This window comes from Anomaloglossus baeobatrachus, chromosome 5, assembly GCF_048569485.1.
Source record: "Anomaloglossus baeobatrachus isolate aAnoBae1 chromosome 5, aAnoBae1.hap1, whole genome shotgun sequence".
Lineage (NCBI taxonomy): Eukaryota > Metazoa > Chordata > Amphibia > Anura > Aromobatidae > Anomaloglossus > Anomaloglossus baeobatrachus.
The window spans coordinates 558,726-572,500 of NC_134357.1; the positions used below are offsets into that span (position 1 = coordinate 558,726).

Below are 13,775 nucleotides of genomic sequence, written 5' to 3' on the forward strand. Positions count from 1 at the left end.
ATCTCAGCCTCCAAATCCCAGAAAAGTAGCGCCATCACAGGAGAGTAGCACCCCAAATATCAGACAACAGAAAACGGGAGACCATCAGAGATGGAGAGCAGCACTAAAAAAAACAAGCTACCAAACAGAGAACACTGGACACCATTAGAGAAGAGCAGCACCCCAAATCTCAGCCTCCAAACACCAGAAAACTGGGGATCATCAGAGGAGAGCGCGCCCCAAACTATGCTACCAAACAGAAAAAACTGGGGACCATCAGAGGAGCAGCACCCCAAAACTAAGCTACTAGAGAAAACCTGGGCCCATCAGAAAACAACAGCACCCCAAATCTCAGCTACCAAGCCCCTTGCAGCTAGACAAAAATTTGTGCGTGTTTGAAGGTGTATAGACCATGGTGGGGGTTGTGTGTGATGTACGGGGCTGTGGTCCGTGTATAAACCATATCACACCCTGTGGCAGTGCCTGAGATTATTGGCGCTTTTCTCCCACCCCCGCACACTTACCTTTGTCCAGGCGTGGTCGGGGGTTGTAGCGATATCCGGCCTGGCTCCAGAATACAGGAACAGAGCCGCGCGTCTGCACAAAGGATAGCGTGTGGTTGTGAACATGGATGAACTGTTCCGTTTCAACGTAGTTTGCGACGTTTCCATTCTTATCGACCCCGCGGCGTTTATATCGCATTCCTGAGAAAATATCCAGTGTAATCCAATGTGAGTGACAGCTCCTCTACCGGCAATATACTGCCATCCTGCTGCCCCCGCAGAGCCTCTGTGCATATACGGCGGGTGACTGAGGTATTTAACACATCGCACATTTTCTAAAGGAGATACTGATGTGGAAGAGAGAGAGAAGGAGGAGGGAGGTGGAAGGGCGGTAGAACGATCAAGAGGTGGAGTGGGTGAAAGAGGTGCAGGTGGGCGTGGAGAAGGGGTAGAAGGGTAGGAGGAGGTGGTGGAGGAGGAGGTAGGGGGTGAGAGAGGGGCAGAAGGAGGAGGAGGTGTGGGGGTGGAAGAGGGGCAGAAGGAGGAGGTCGTGGAGGGGGTGGAAGAGGGAAAGAACATGGAAGAGAAGCAGGGGGTGAAAAAGGGGCAAAACGAGGAGGAGGAGATAGGGGGTGAAAGAGGGGCAGAAGGAGGTGGAAGGGTGGAAAAGGGGCAGAAGGAGGAGGGGGTGAAAAAGGGTCAGAAGGAGAAGGTGGGGGGGATGAGAGACAGGAGGAGGAGGGTGGTGGAAGAGGGGCATAAGGAGGAAGAGGAGGGGTGGAGGAGGTGGGAGGTGGACGAGGGGCAGAAGCAGGTGGAGGGGTGAAAGAGGGGCAGAAGGAGGTGGAGGAGGGGGTGGAAGAGAGACAGAAGGAGGTGGAGGAGGGGGTGGAAGAGAGATAGAAGGAGGTGGAGGGGGGCAGAAGGAGGTGGAGGAGGGAGTGGAAGAGAGAAGGGGGTGGAGGGGGTGAAAGAGGGGCAGAAGGAGGTGAAGGGGTGAAAGAGGTGCAGAAGGAGGTGGAGGTGGGGCAGAAGGAGGTGGAGGAGGGGCAGAAGGAGGTGGAGGAGGGGCAGAAGGAGGAGGTAGGGGGTGAAAGAGGGGCAGAAGGAGGTGGAGGGGTGGAAGAGGGGCAGAAGGAGGAGGGGGTGAAAGAGGGTCAGAAGGAGGAGGTGGGGGGGATGAGAGACAGGAGGAGGCGGTGGAATTGAGACAGAAGGAGGAGGGTGGTGGAAGAGGGGCATAAGGAGGAAGAGGAGGGGTGGAGGAGGTGAGAGGTGGACGAGGGGCAGAAGCAGGTGGAGGGGTGAAAGAGGGGCAGAAGGAGGTGGAGGAGGGGGTGGAAGAGAGACAGAAGGAGGTGGAGGGGGGCAGAAGGAGGTGGAGGAGGGAGTGGAAGAGAGAAGGAGATGAAGGGGGTGAAAGAGGTGCAGAAGGAGGTGGAGGTGAGGCAGAAGGAGGTGGAGGTGGGGCAGAAGGAGGTGGAGGGGCAGAAGGAGGAGGAGGTAGGGGGTGAAAGAGGGGCAGAAGGAGGAGGAGGGGATTGAAGAGGGGCAGAAGGAGGAGGAGGGGATGGAAGAGGGGCAGAAGGAGGAAGTGGTGGGAGGTGGAAGAGGGGCAAGAGGGGGGTTGGAAGAGGGGCAGGAGGTGGAGGGTGGTGGAAAAGGGGCAGGATCACCGGCATGGGCTGAAGCTCCAGAGATGTCATCCCACAGAGTTGTGGAAGTGGGCTGAAGGTAAAAGGTGGGTGGGTGGAAGAGAGACAGAAGGAGGAAGAGGGGGTGGAAGAGGGGCAAAACAAGAAGGAGGTGAAGGGGTGGAAGAGGGGCAGAACAAGAAGGAGGTGGAGGGGGTGAAAGAGGGGCAGAAGGAGGTGGAGAGGGTGGAAGAGGGGGAGGAGGAGGGTGGTAGCAGAAGGGCAGAGGGAGGAGGAGGGGTTGAAGATGGGCAGAAGGAGAAAGAGGAGGAAGGGGGTGGTAGAGAGGCAGAAGGAGGAAGAGGAGGAGGGGGTGGAAGAGGAGCAGAAGGAGGGGTTGGAAGAGTGGCAGAATGAGGAGGAGAGGGTGAAATGGGAGGCAGAAGGAGGAAGAGGTGGGGGGTGGAAGACGGGCAGAAGGAGGAAGAGGAGGGGGTGGAAGACGGGCAGAAAGAGACAGAGGAGGAGGTGGTGGGTGGAAGAGGGGCAGAAGGAGGAGGATATATTTTATAGAGCATATATTATATAGAGTCATTACACAGAGGGATCTATCTCACGTGTTTATTTAATATTATATAGAGTCATTACACACAGAGGGATCTACAGTGGGTACGGAAAGTACCGTATTTTTCGGACTATAAGACGCACCCTTGTTTTAGAGGAGGAAAAAATAGAAAAAAAATTAAAGTAAAAAAATGTGGTCGACACACTGTTCTTTTACTGCTGACAGTGTTATGGAGGTAATAATATCCCCCATTCTGGGTACCCTCCAGGTATATATGACCCCCATCGTGGAATATGTATGTTCCCCATCATTATATGTGTGATATATATCTATATCTATCATATATATATATATATATAGATATATATATATATATATATATATATATATATATATATAGGGTTATATAGTGTGCGTGTGTGTGTGTGTGTGAATATATATGTGATCCAACCCCATCCAGGTGTACAGTAATGCCTTTATATACTATTGTATTGCCTTACTTTTACAGATGTGATGCTCACCATGCTTCAGTTTGGTCCTGGCACTTGAAGCAAAGTCTCCCATATCTTGAGGACCTGCAGTGATGTAATGAGGAGGCAGGGCACTGTGCTGTTCTGTGCTGTTCTGGCCCCGCCTCTTCATTACATCACTGCAGGTCCTGCTGTTACGGGAGACTTTGCTTCTAGTGCAGAGGCAGGAGCAAAGTGAAAGCAATGTGAGCCCTCAGCACAGAGGCTGCGGGCTGTGCTGTGATGGTATGCTGTGCTCTGGCCCGGACACTGCAGTGACCTGCACTTCCTCCGGGCCAGACATGACTGCAGCGGCACCCTGCTCCTGCCTGCTAAACAGCGGACACACAGTCTCCCCAGCCTCTGCAGGAAGCCAGCGGCTGGAGCACCCACGTGTGTCTGCTGTTTACATTAATCAAGTATTGATTTGCTGCTCCTCATACCTGCTTCTAGTTACTGATTGCAGAGAGAGGTGGGCGGGGAGCAGCTAATGAATATTCCTTTACTTTAAGCAGCGGGCACACGTGGTTTCTCCAGCCGCTGGCTTCCTGCAGCAGCGACCCTCCCTGCCTCCTGTGATCCCACTGCATAGCGCTGACTCCCCACACATCCCTACCTCGCAGGTACCCCACTTTGACATTCGGACTATAAGACGCACCCCACACTTTCCTCCCAAATTTGGAGGGAAAAAGTGCGTCTTATAGTCCGAAAAATACGGTATTCGGGCTCCTTTAAATTCTTATTTTTCACTCTTTGTTTCGTTGCTGCAATCTGGTAAATTCAAAAAAGTTCTTTTTTTCTCAGTAATGTACACTCTGCCCTCCACCCCCCATCTTGACAGAAAAAACCACCCCAGAAATGTAGAAATGTTTGCAAATTTATTAAACGAGAAAAACTGAAATATTACATGGCAATAAGTATTCAGCCCCTTTGCTCAGTATTGAGTAGAGGCCCCCTCTCTTTTGAGCTAGTACAGCCAGGAGTCTTCTTGGGATCCTGGATTTGGGGATCCTCGGCCATTCTTCCTTGCAGATCCTCTCCAGTTCCGTCAGGTTGGATGGTGAACGTTGGTGGATGCCATTTTCAGGTCTCTCCGGATATGCTCAATTGGGTTTAGGTCCGGGCTGTGGCTGGGCCGGTCAGTAAGGCCTAAGCCACACGGCGAGAATATCGGTGCGAGTGGAGTGTGATAAAACATCGCATTCCCCTTGGACCAATTCTAGCCTTTGTGTCAGCATACATGAGCGATCATTTTCTCAGCCCTAATCGGACAGAGAAAACAATCGCAGCATGCTGCAATTGTAAGGTGAGACTCTTTCTCTCGCACCCATTCAAGTGAAAGGGGCGAGAGAAAAATCACACTGCACTCGCGGTACACTGGTGTACTGCCAGTGCAGTGCGAGAATGGCAATAGCAGACTACGGAGGAGAGAGGGAGAGAAATCCCTCCGTCCCCTCCTCTGTGCCGGCCCGCCCCCCGCAGCTGAGGTCTGCTCACATGATCAGAGCTCAGATGCAGGCACACTCGTATGACACTCGGCTCCTGCTGTGCTGCCAGCGCGAGCCGAGTCTCATGCGAGCATCGCAGTAGTGCCCTGTGTGGCCCCAGCCTAATGGTCACAGAGTTGTTCTGAAGCCACTCCTTTGTTACTTTAGCTGTGTGCTTAGGGTAATTTTTTTGTTGGATGGTGAACCTACGGCCAAGTCTGAGGTTCAGAGCACTCTGGAAGAGGTTTTCTTCTAGGATCTCTGTACTTGACTGCATTCATATTTCCTTCAATTGTAACCAGTCGTCCTGTCCCTGCTCCCAAAACATGATGCTGCCCCCACCATGTCTCACTGTGGGGATTGTTCAGGTGATTAGCAGTGCCTGGTTTTCTCCACACATACCACTTAGAACTTTCTGGTGATAATTCTATCTTCGTCTCATCAGACCAAAGAATCTTATTTCTCAAAGTCTGGAAGACCTTAATCTGTTTTTTTGCAAAATCTATGCGGCTTTCATATGTCTTTGACTGAGGAGAGGCTTACATCGGGCCACTCTGCCATAAAGGTCACGCTGCCATAAAGGCCCGACTGGTGGAGGCTGGTGAGCGATAGGTGACTTTGTGGAACTTTCTCCCATCTCCCTACTGCATCTCTGGAGTCCAGCAACAGTGATCTTGGGATCCTTCTTTACCTCTCTCACCAAGGCTCTTCTCCCACGATTGCTCAGTTTGGCTGCACGGCCAGGTCTAGGAAGAGTTTTGGTGGTCCTAAACTTCTTCTATTCTGTTACACTCAGAAATGTTGGCTCCTACTGAAAAGTCTGTACAGTAAATGCCTCAATACTTGGCCGGGGCTCTTTTTTTTAACTTCGTTTTATTAACAATTTCAAACATGGTACAACTGACATTTGCCATATACAGTGCCTACAAGTAGTATTCAACCCCCTGCAGATTTATCAGGCTTGCTAAGATGCAAATAAGTTAGAGCCTGCAAACTTCAAACAAGAGCAGGATTTATAAACAGATGCATAAATCTCACAAACCAACAAGTTATGTTGCTCAGTTAAATTTTAATAAATTTTCAACATAAAAGTGTGGGTCAATTATTATTCAACCCCTAGGTTTAATATTTTGTGGAATAACACCTTGTTTGCAATTACAGCTAATAATCGTCTTTTATAAGACCTGATCAAGCCGGCACAGGTCTCTGGAGTTATCTTGGCCCACTCCTCCATGCAGATCTTCTCCAAGTTATCTAGGTTCTTTGGGTGTCTCATGTGGACTTTAATCTTGAGCTCCTTCCACAAGTTTTCAATTGGGTTAAGGTCAGGAGACTGACTAGGCCACTGGAAGACCTTGATTTTTTCCCTCTTGAACCAGGCCTTGATTTTCTTGGCTGTGTGCTTTGGGTCGTTGTCTTGTTGGAAGATGAAATGACGACCCATCTTAAGATCCTTGATGGAGGAGCGGAGGTTCTTGGCCAAAATCTCCAGGTAGGCCATGCTATCCATCTTCCCATGGATGCGGACCAGATGGCCAGGCCCCATGGCTGAGAAACAGCCCCACAGCATCATGCTGCCACCACCATGCTTGACTGTAGGGATGGTATTCTTGGGGTCGTATGCAGTGCCATCCAGTCTCCAAACGTCACGTGTGTGGTTGGCACCAAAGATCTCGATCTTGGTCTCATCAGACCAGAGAACCTTGAACCAGTCTGTCTCAGAGTCCTCCAAGTGATCATAAGCAAACTGTAGACGAGCCTTGACATGACGCTTTGACAGTAAAGGTACCTTACGGGCTCGTCTGGAACGGAGACCATTGCGGTGGAGTATGTTACTTATGGTATTGACTGAAACCAATGTCCCCACTGCCATGAGATCTTCCCGGAGCTCCTTCCTTGTTGTCCTTGGGTTAGCCTTGACTCTTCGGACAAGCCTGGCCTCGGCACGGGAGGAAACTTTCAAAGGCTGTCCAGGCCGTGGAAGGCTAACAGTAGTTCCATAAGCCTTCCACTTCCGGATGATGCTCCCAACAGTGGAGACAGGTAGGCCCAACTACTTGGAAAGGGTTTTGTACCCCTTGCCAGCCTTGTGACCCTCCACGATCTTGTCTCTGAGGGCCTTGGAATGCTCCTTTGTCTTTCCCATGTTGACCAAGTATGAGTGCTGTTGACAAGTTTGGGGAAGGTCTTAATTAGTCAGAAAAGGCTGGAAAAAGAGATAATTAATCCAAACATGTGAAGCTCATTGTTCTTCGTGCCTGAAATACTTCTTAATACTTTAGGGGAACCAAACAGAATTCTGGTGGTTTGAGGGGTTGAATAATAAATGACCCTCTGAATAAACTTTTCACAATTTAAAAAAAAAAAAAAAAGAAAAAACATTCTTTTTTGCTGCAGTGCATTTCACACTTCCAGGCTGATCTACAGTCCAAATGTCACAATGCCAAGTTAATTCCGAATGTGTAAACCTGCTAAATCTGCAGGGGGTTGAATACTACTTGTAGGCACTGTATATATATATAGCTCAGTATATAGATAGTAATATTTGAATATAACAATGAAGTTATATAAAGTCCATAATATCTTTAGCACTTACGATAGAACAATGTTATTATCCATACTTCTTATCATTTGCATATATATCTCATTTTATATTGAGCATAAGAACAGCTCTATCAGCATGACCATATTTTGAAAACAAGATAGAAAGAGGAATAGAAAAAGGAAGAAAGAAAGAACAACAACAGAAACATTGCATTATTATACCTCAATATACCATTGGACAGTGTTTCCTATCCCAACATCTAACGGGAACCACCATTATCCACATAATCTCCCTCAAACCTCCACAAGTGTGTCTGGAGAAGAATTCCACAAACCCCAGATTTTGTTACATTTTCCTGGGCACCCCCTATTATAATATACCACCCGCTCATAGACTATGGTTGCATTGACTAGTTTAACCCAGGACCGCACAGTTGGATCCGAATCTCCCATCCACCTCAGAGCTATTAATTTCCTAGCCAGAAACAATGCCTCTCTGAGGAATATTGTCATGTAATGATCCCAGGACTCCACCCCCCAAACAGGCATATCAAAGGGTCACACAAGACAGGAATCGACACAATCGATGTCAGCAGAGATGTCACTGCCCGCCAGTACGAAGATATATTGGGACAGCTCCAAATCATATGTATGAAATTTGCCCCTGAGAGATGACACCTCGGGCACTCCGATGTACGAGAACGGCCCATACTAAATAATCGAGTTGGAGTAAGGTATGCCTGGTGGACAATATAGCATTGAATCAACTTATTATTAACTGACGGGAATACCGCAGTCAGAGATTCCAATATCTCTTCCCATTCCTCTCCCTGTAGAGAGGGAATTAGAGATTCCCGACAAGAGGTAAGTATATATATAGCTGAGATGAGGCCTCGAGGTCCTTGTGATTTTAGAATACCTATCATAGGAAGTGATGATATCAATTTCCTCACTCCAATTTTCTGTATGTGGGATTGAATCGCTGTGCGAATCTGCAGGTATCTAAAAAACTGTGATCTTGGAACATTATATTCAATCTGGACTTGGTCAAAGGACTTGAAGGTTGTGGTTCCTGGGACAAAAAGATCACCTAATGCACTGACGCTGTGAGTGGCCCAGAATTGCGCCGAGGGGTGATCTCTCAGAGTATGGAAGTGGCTATTCCCCCATAATGGGAGTTCCCCAACCACCCCTTCGAAGTGTACCACCCTCTTGGCTTGTCGCCAGACTAATCTTGCCAACCTGAGGAGGGGTAATTGCCGTGGTGTTCTCAGTCCTTCTGATTCCAGAAAACCTACTAAATAATCAGTCCCAGCCGCGTGTGCCAAGTGACTCTCAGAGTTTGGCAGCTGACATCCAGGCATCCAAGTCTCTAGTGCCCTAAGCTGTCCCGCGAGGTAGTAGAGGAAGAACTCCGGTAAAGCCATCCCTCCCAGTCTTTTGGATCTCTGTAAAATGGATAACCAAAGTTTGAGTCTGGATTTCCCCCATATGAAAGAGGTAGTAAGCGAGTTTACCATTGAGAAGAAGGATTTGGGTACTGATACTGCACTATGTTGTAGTGTATAACTAAGCTTTGGAAGTAATATCATTTTGATTAAATTTATTCTGCCAACCACTGACAGGGGTAGCTTGCTCCACAAGTTATATTTAAGTGTAACGTGCTCCAGAAGTGGGGTTATACTCGTCTGCAGGTCTAGTGTATGGTCTTTCTGTATGTGTATTCCCAGGTATTTAAAGCTACTTACCACTTGCAGAGGTGACCTACCCTCCATTGAAATTCTAGACCCATGCATTAATGGCATCAAAGCCGACTTATCCCAGTTGATGCGTAGTCCCGAAAACTCCCCAAATTTATCTATAGTGTCTATAACCACCGGTAGAGTCTCTCGCACTCGATCTAAGAAGACAACCATGTCATCCGCATACAATCCTATTTGATCTGTGCGATCGGCTATAGTGATTCCAGTGATCTGTGGATGAGAGCGGATTCTAATTGCCAAAGCTTCAATAACTAGTGCAAACAATGCTGGAGACAGAGGGCATCCCTGTCTTGTGCTCCGATTCAATGAGAAGGGTGTAGACATAGCACCATTGACTAGTATCCTGGCTGTCGGGGACCTATACAACATATGAATCCAGTTACTGAATTTAGGCCCAAAAGCGAATCTCTGGAGGCAGGCAAATAAAAATGGCCATTCTACAGAGTCAAATGCCTTGACCGCATCCAGCGAGGCCAAGGCCCACTCGTTCTCCTGGACCAGTGTGCTATATTGCACTATGGACTGGACCCATCTTATATTTATAGAGGTGTTTTTCCCAGGCATAAATCCGGTTTGATCTGGGTGAACTATACGCAATATGACTGAATTAAGCCTGGACGCCAGTATTTTGGTAAAGATCTTGTAATCCACATTAACTAGGGATATAGGACGGTATGAACCGCAGTCTAGTGGGTCTTTACCCTCCTTCCTCAGCACGACTATATGTGCTTCGTACAAGGAGGCAGGTAGAGAGTCACCGGCTGAAAAATGTGAGAAGACCTCTAAAAGAATCGGGGCCAATACGTCACAATATTTATTATAGAATTCTATGGGAAGGCCATCTGGACCCGGAGATTTCCCCCTAGCCATATCCGAGATGGCAGTAATCCCTTCATCCAGTGTGATGTCCGCCTCCAGAGACTCCCGTTGTGATCCACTCAAAGTGGGAAACTCCAAATCCGACAAATATGTCACGCAACTCAGAACTCCATGAGGATTTCTAAAAGTGTATAGGGTTTTATAGTATTCACAAAAGCACTCTAAAATATCTTCAGGGGATGTAGCTATTGAGCCATCCATCCTCCGTATACCCAATATTGTATTTGAAGTGTTGTGTTGCCTAACCATATATGCCAATAATTTACTGGATTGATTTCCAAGCTCAAAATATGATTGTCGGGTAAAGAACAATTTGCGTTTGGACTTGGTCTCAGAGTGCTGCATATATAACCTATATGATTGCATCCAGGCCGCCCTATTTCCATCGGTTGGGGACGATATATATATTGCCTCTGAGTCCCTAAGTCTCCCCTCTACTATATCATCCTCAGTTTTAGTCACTCTTTTAAGATATGTTATGGTTGAAGACAAACACCTCTAAGGTAGGTTTTAAGAGTGTCCCACACCAAGTTAATATTCCAGGGTTTAGGGTGGGCTTCCAGGAAATTCTCTATTTGGGTCAGAGTTCTATCACTTTGTTCTATTAGTTTCAGCCAAAAAGGGTTTAACCTCCAAAAAGGTTTACCAACACCTTGGTTAGTCTTCATAGTAAGAATCACTGGGCTGATATGCCCCTGACCCCATGTACCACGTCATCCACCCAGGTTGCGATATTGCTCGACCCAAAAATATAATCCAGTCGGGACAGCATGCGTCTAGTAGAAGAATGACATGTATATTCTCGGGTATTAGGATGCCGGAGTCACCAAAGGTCACAAATACACATAACAGCACATAATCTCTAGAGTCTATAGACGCATATATAAACACAAATCGCCCCTCCGGGTCACGCCTCACCACCTTCACTTCCCAACGGATATGTCTATGGACCAATAGAGAGACACCCCTGGAGTAGCTGGTGTGGAACGCATGTGCCGACCATTGTACCCACGGTTTGTTTACTAGTCTGGCTGTGTCCCGTGTGAGGTGAGTCTCTACCAGCACCACCAGTTGGGCCTTGACTTGCTTAATTTGGGAGAATACCTTAATACGTTTTTTTGGGCGATTTAAGGCCTCTGATATTCCAGGTCATAAATATCAGCTCTGACCCAATATCACATGGATCTTTTTATAGAACCAAGATCCCAGGTATAAGACGCATTCTGCCCTGCAATTAAGTGTGGTTAACCCTCCAACAGTAATCAGCCTGTCCCTGCAAAGAAATAAAGTTAATGCAATTGCAGCTGTAAACATAAAGAACCAATATCGAACTTCAGGACCTTTCCGATAAGTCCTGTAAAACATTTCAAACATCAATGGGGATACCACCACTGAATACAGTGTCCTGGTATAGGTGGTATAAGGGTGCACAAGATAGGGCTCCCATTTCACAAGAACCAATTCCTGGCCAATTCCTCCATTACTCGAGGCACGGGGAAGTCCCATCTGTCTCCAAAGGGGGCTTCAAGCAACCATGGAAGAAGAGGGTCGCCAGGGGGCACAGAATATGTCACCTAGGAAAGTAATCTCATTGCTTCTGCCCCTTAGGTTTCGGGTGTACCTGTAGCCAGTCCTCAGCCTCAGCAGGTGTAGTAAAACTTGTAGAGCTGTAGGGGGAAAAAGCGCAATAGGGTCTTACCCGGTATGAGGGTAGAGAGACAGAAAGAGGTACACTCACCTGGTAGGGTTGTGCAAGTCACAACTCCTTATGATCGCATGTGAGTGCCTTTTTGTGGTTTAGCAGCGGCCCCGGAATGCAGTATATAAAATATAGGTCAGGTAAAGAGAAAACCGGTTTAAATGCCGCGCTAAAAACCACTGATGCTGTAGATGAAAAAGATTTCCTTTATTTCATAATTCTACGCGTTTCAGAGACATCTCCGTCTCCTTCCTCAGGAAAATAAATCATATTACAAAAAAGGGGCAACAGAGCCTATATAAAGGAAGACCAGTAGCCACATATGCATTCTGTTCACTTTTCAAATGCATATGTGGCTACTGGTCTTCCTTTATATAGGCTCTGTTGCCCCTTTTTTGTAATATGATTTATTTTCCTGAGGAAGGAGACGGAGATGTCTCTGAAACGCGTAGAATTATGAAATAAAGGAAATCTTTTTCATCTACAGCATCAGTGGTTTCCAGGTGTAGTAAAAAACAGAGACGACCCTTCATGCACTATGCGGAGCCGGGCAGGGTACAGCATAGAGTAGATGATGTTCCGCTCCCTTAATTTCTTCTTCACCTCCATGAAGTGGGCCCTCTGTTTCTGGAGGTCCACCGAAAAGTCTGGAAAGATCGAGAGCGCAGCATTATTGAACTTGAGTGGGCTCTTCTGTCGGGCCAGACAGAGTGCTGTGTCTCTATCTCTGCAGTTGAGTATCCTTGCTAAAAAGGGACGTGGTGGAGCGCCTGGAATAGGAGGCCTCGTTGGAACTCTGTGCGCCCTCTCCACCGCAAATGTCGAGGAGAACTCATCTCCGAGATTAGATTTCAGCCACTCTTCCAGGAATTGTTCCGGATGCTGACCTTCCGAGCGCTCTGGCAGTCCTATGATTCATATATTGTTTCGACACATGCGGTTCTCCAGATCGTCTGCTTTCTGGCGCCATGCATTTGCCGATCCGGCCATCGTGGTAATTTTTGTTTTGAGTGTTACAGTTTGATCCTCCAGTTCAGACACTCGCATCTCGTCTTTCGCTTTTCGGGCCCTCAGGGATTGCATGTCCTGACGTAGGAGGCCCACCTCTGAATGTACCTCCTCAATCTTCCCTGTGAGGGAGCTGTTGCTTGTAGAAATTGCTTGTAGAAGCTGTTCATACACCTGCCTCAGGGTTAAATCATCTTGATCCTCTGACCCGTCATCCAATAGTGCCTGACCTTTTGGGGTGGTATTTATCTTGGCTTTAGGGGCATCTGCCTGACCACCCCTTGCGAACTTCTTAAGTTTATCAATAGCTCCACTTTGTTTAGGGGGACTCATATTGATACACTGGGGATTTGCTGATTCTGCACCCCTCTCTTATCGTGCCCCTGTGCGTCTCAATCTGTGCCTTTATAATGTATATTTAGTAATATGTCTGTCTCCACTTCCTCACCATGTCCAGAGAGCCGGAAAACAGCCACTTATATGGTGGATAATAAGAATGAAGGGAGTCCCAGGGCAGCACAGCACTCAGGGTGTATTTATCAGGATGATGCAGGCCTGCGCAGCGTGGGGACTTCAATATGTGCCACTTATTTGTTTTTATGTGTCAGGAAGAATCTGCAGGGCCTGTTTTTCAAGGCACACAGTCCAGACCCTCCAGCACTCTATGGGTTAAAGTCTCCTACACAGCCGCTGGCCCCTTAATGGGCTGCTGCTCACTGACTGCCAGTTACACAGCTAAGGGATTAACTTCCTGTGCTCACCTCTCGCCCTGGTTTTCACCTCTGGCCATAAATCTGTCACTCCTCACTGCTCTCCGGAGTCACGCTCTGATGCTCACTGTGAAAATGCAGGCTGTAGGGAAGATGGCTGCTGCTCCACAGTGGGAATCGCAAGCCTCCAGATGGTGTCTCCTGTCACAGCAGCAGGTCAGGTAACCGGGTGTAAATGGCCAGGATAAGATCAGGATTACAGGAGCTCTCTTCCCATGCGTCCTCTCTGGTCGGCTACATCGCCCCGCCCCCCGGCTGTCCGCCGGGGCTCTTTTTGCATGAATTCCTCCATCAATGCGGCAATGTGGCATGGAGGTGATCAGCCTGTGGCACTGCTGAGGTGTTATGGAAGCCCAGGTTGGTTTGATAGCAGCCTTCAGCTCGTCTGCATTGTCGGCTCTGGTGTCTCTCATAGATTCTCTATGGGGTTTAGGT

General features: G+C 47.9%; 1 protein-coding gene across 3 annotated transcripts in view; it reads right to left on the bottom strand.

Annotated features, from left to right (window-relative positions):
- INPP5F (inositol polyphosphate-5-phosphatase F) overlaps positions 1 to 13,775 on the bottom strand; it is a 261,116-nt gene that overhangs the window by 34,412 nt on the left and 212,929 nt on the right. For all 3 annotated transcript variants that reach the window (XM_075348133.1, XM_075348132.1, XM_075348134.1), the window contains one exon: positions 504 to 683. In XM_075348133.1, coding sequence (XP_075204248.1) covers positions 504 to 683 — 180 coding nt within the window. The remainder of the gene's footprint in view (positions 1 to 503; positions 684 to 13,775) is intronic.